This window comes from Rutidosis leptorrhynchoides, chromosome 7 (assembly GCF_046630445.1).
Source record: "Rutidosis leptorrhynchoides isolate AG116_Rl617_1_P2 chromosome 7, CSIRO_AGI_Rlap_v1, whole genome shotgun sequence".
Taxonomy (NCBI): Eukaryota; Viridiplantae; Streptophyta; class Magnoliopsida; order Asterales; family Asteraceae; genus Rutidosis; species Rutidosis leptorrhynchoides.
Genome location: NC_092339.1, coordinates 110,274,961 through 110,276,690, shown reverse-complemented (window position 1 = coordinate 110,276,690; position 1,730 = coordinate 110,274,961). Strand labels below are relative to the sequence as shown.

Genomic DNA, 1,730 nt, shown 5'->3' with positions numbered 1-1,730 from the left:
TTCTTAGTGATTCTCTTTATCTAAAGTTCATCGTGTATCAAACGACATATTATATATATAATTTACTTGAATCATCAGAATTTCCATAACTTCCATACAAAATTGCCCGCTAAATGGCGGGCCTTAAATTATTATTATTATTTTATTATTTCCATTAAAAAAAAAGAGAAAAAACTATTTTCTTAAGAAGGAGTGTTCTGGACCAACGGTTTCGAATTGCCATCTTCCACAAACACCATCATACAAAAACAAACATACATCAAATGAACGAATCCAACTGTTTTAACTGCTGCTTCTGAAATCCTCTCTATTTTAAGTTTGCAAGTTTGAGTTCAACAAAAAGAATTAAACATGCCAATGCAAACATTATCTATTAGCACCAATTTACACCCACCACCTGTTTTTCTTGTTTCCTTATCTAAATTCACAAAAACCCTTCAAAGCTGCTCACTTTTTACCTTCAAAATTCATCACAACACCTCAAACAAGAACACATATAATCATTACAAAAAGTTTTCTGTGTTTGCTGTTAAGAAAGAAGAAGAACAACAGTCAACCCCTTCATGGGCCAAACCCGGATCCGAAGAACCACCTCCATGGGCCAGAAATGAATCACAACAAATTTCATCTACTTCTGATTTCCCCTTTTTTGTTTACTTGCTTGCTTCTGCCATCACTGCCATTGCTGCTGTAAGTACATTTTTTTTATTATTTTTTTTTATTTTTATTTTTTTTAATATTACAGTATTATTTTTTTAATAATTACTAGTAATTTCTGTTTATTTTGATATGATATGAATTGGGTATTTTTGTATGGTAATATAGATTGGATCAGTGTTTGAGTATGTGAATCAAAAACCAGTTTTTGGAGTGTTGAATTCAGATAGCATATTTTATGCACCAGTTCTTGGATTCTTTGCAATTACTGGTCTCCCAACTGCTGTAAGTTTGTGCTTCTTGACCCTTTGTTAATTGGTCAATTTCTATGGTCCTTTAATAAGAAGCTATGTAGCATTTTGTTATCAACTTATCATGTCTAAACATTATACATGGTACTATTAAGAATACAAAACCCATATGTCAAATTGTGTCAACTAACATGGGTTAAAATTTAGGGATATCTTTGGTACAAATCTGTTCAAGTTGCAAACAAAGAGGCAGAGGAACAAGACAGGAGAGACGGTTATCGCTAGGTCAGTTGTTGCATATACTGTTTCATGTAAAATTTGTTTATGTTCATACAGATTTTGTGTAACCAATGTATAATGTTGGTCCCCTTTTTTTCTTGAATAAGATAAATACAAATTATAAATTAATCATCGTATGTGAAAACATTTGGCGTCCTTATGATGATGGATTACTTATGATTCGGATTCTTGATTACTGTCTATGTAAAAAGGACCAATTTGAGGTAGAAAAACGCTAATTTTTTTTTGGCAAGCAGTGATTCTTTATGTTGTATCAAATAGTTAAAAACGGTCTTTGTTGGGACACCGTATAGTTATTTGGGCTACTTTTTGATGTTCTCGTTGATGAAAATACGCACATATGTATCTGAAAGAATGATTTTTTTGTTGGCACTGAACATAATATACCAAACTGCACGATCTTATAATTCTTATAACCAGTATATTCTATTTGTTTGGTTGCTTAGTATCGACTAGCTCAATAGATCCAAGTTCTGTTACTAAGGTATGCATTGTCATAACAAAGTTTACTTTATTTTTTTT

General features: G+C 31.6%; 1 protein-coding gene across 1 annotated transcript; it reads left to right on the top strand.

Moving 5' to 3' along the window:
* The first annotated feature begins 201 nt into the window (after positions 1-201).
* On the top strand, positions 202-1,506 carry LOC139858667 (uncharacterized). Its single transcript, XM_071847504.1, has 3 exons — positions 202-690; positions 826-942; positions 1,116-1,506. Exons 1-3 carry the CDS (start codon positions 352-354, stop codon positions 1,191-1,193), a joined length of 534 nt encoding a protein of 177 aa, XP_071703605.1. The 5' UTR covers positions 202-351; the 3' UTR covers positions 1,194-1,506.
* The last annotated feature ends 224 nt before the right edge of the window (positions 1,507-1,730 follow it).

Coding starts and splice junctions, on each gene's coding strand:
- LOC139858667 (XM_071847504.1), top strand. CDS start 352: ATGCCAATGCAAACATTATCTATTAGCACCAATTTACACCCACCACCT. Junction 691..825: donor CCATCACTGCCATTGCTGCT/GTAAGTACATTT, acceptor ATGGTAATATAG/ATTGGATCAGTGTTTGAGTA. Junction 943..1,115: donor TTACTGGTCTCCCAACTGCT/GTAAGTTTGTGC, acceptor GTTAAAATTTAG/GGATATCTTTGGTACAAATC.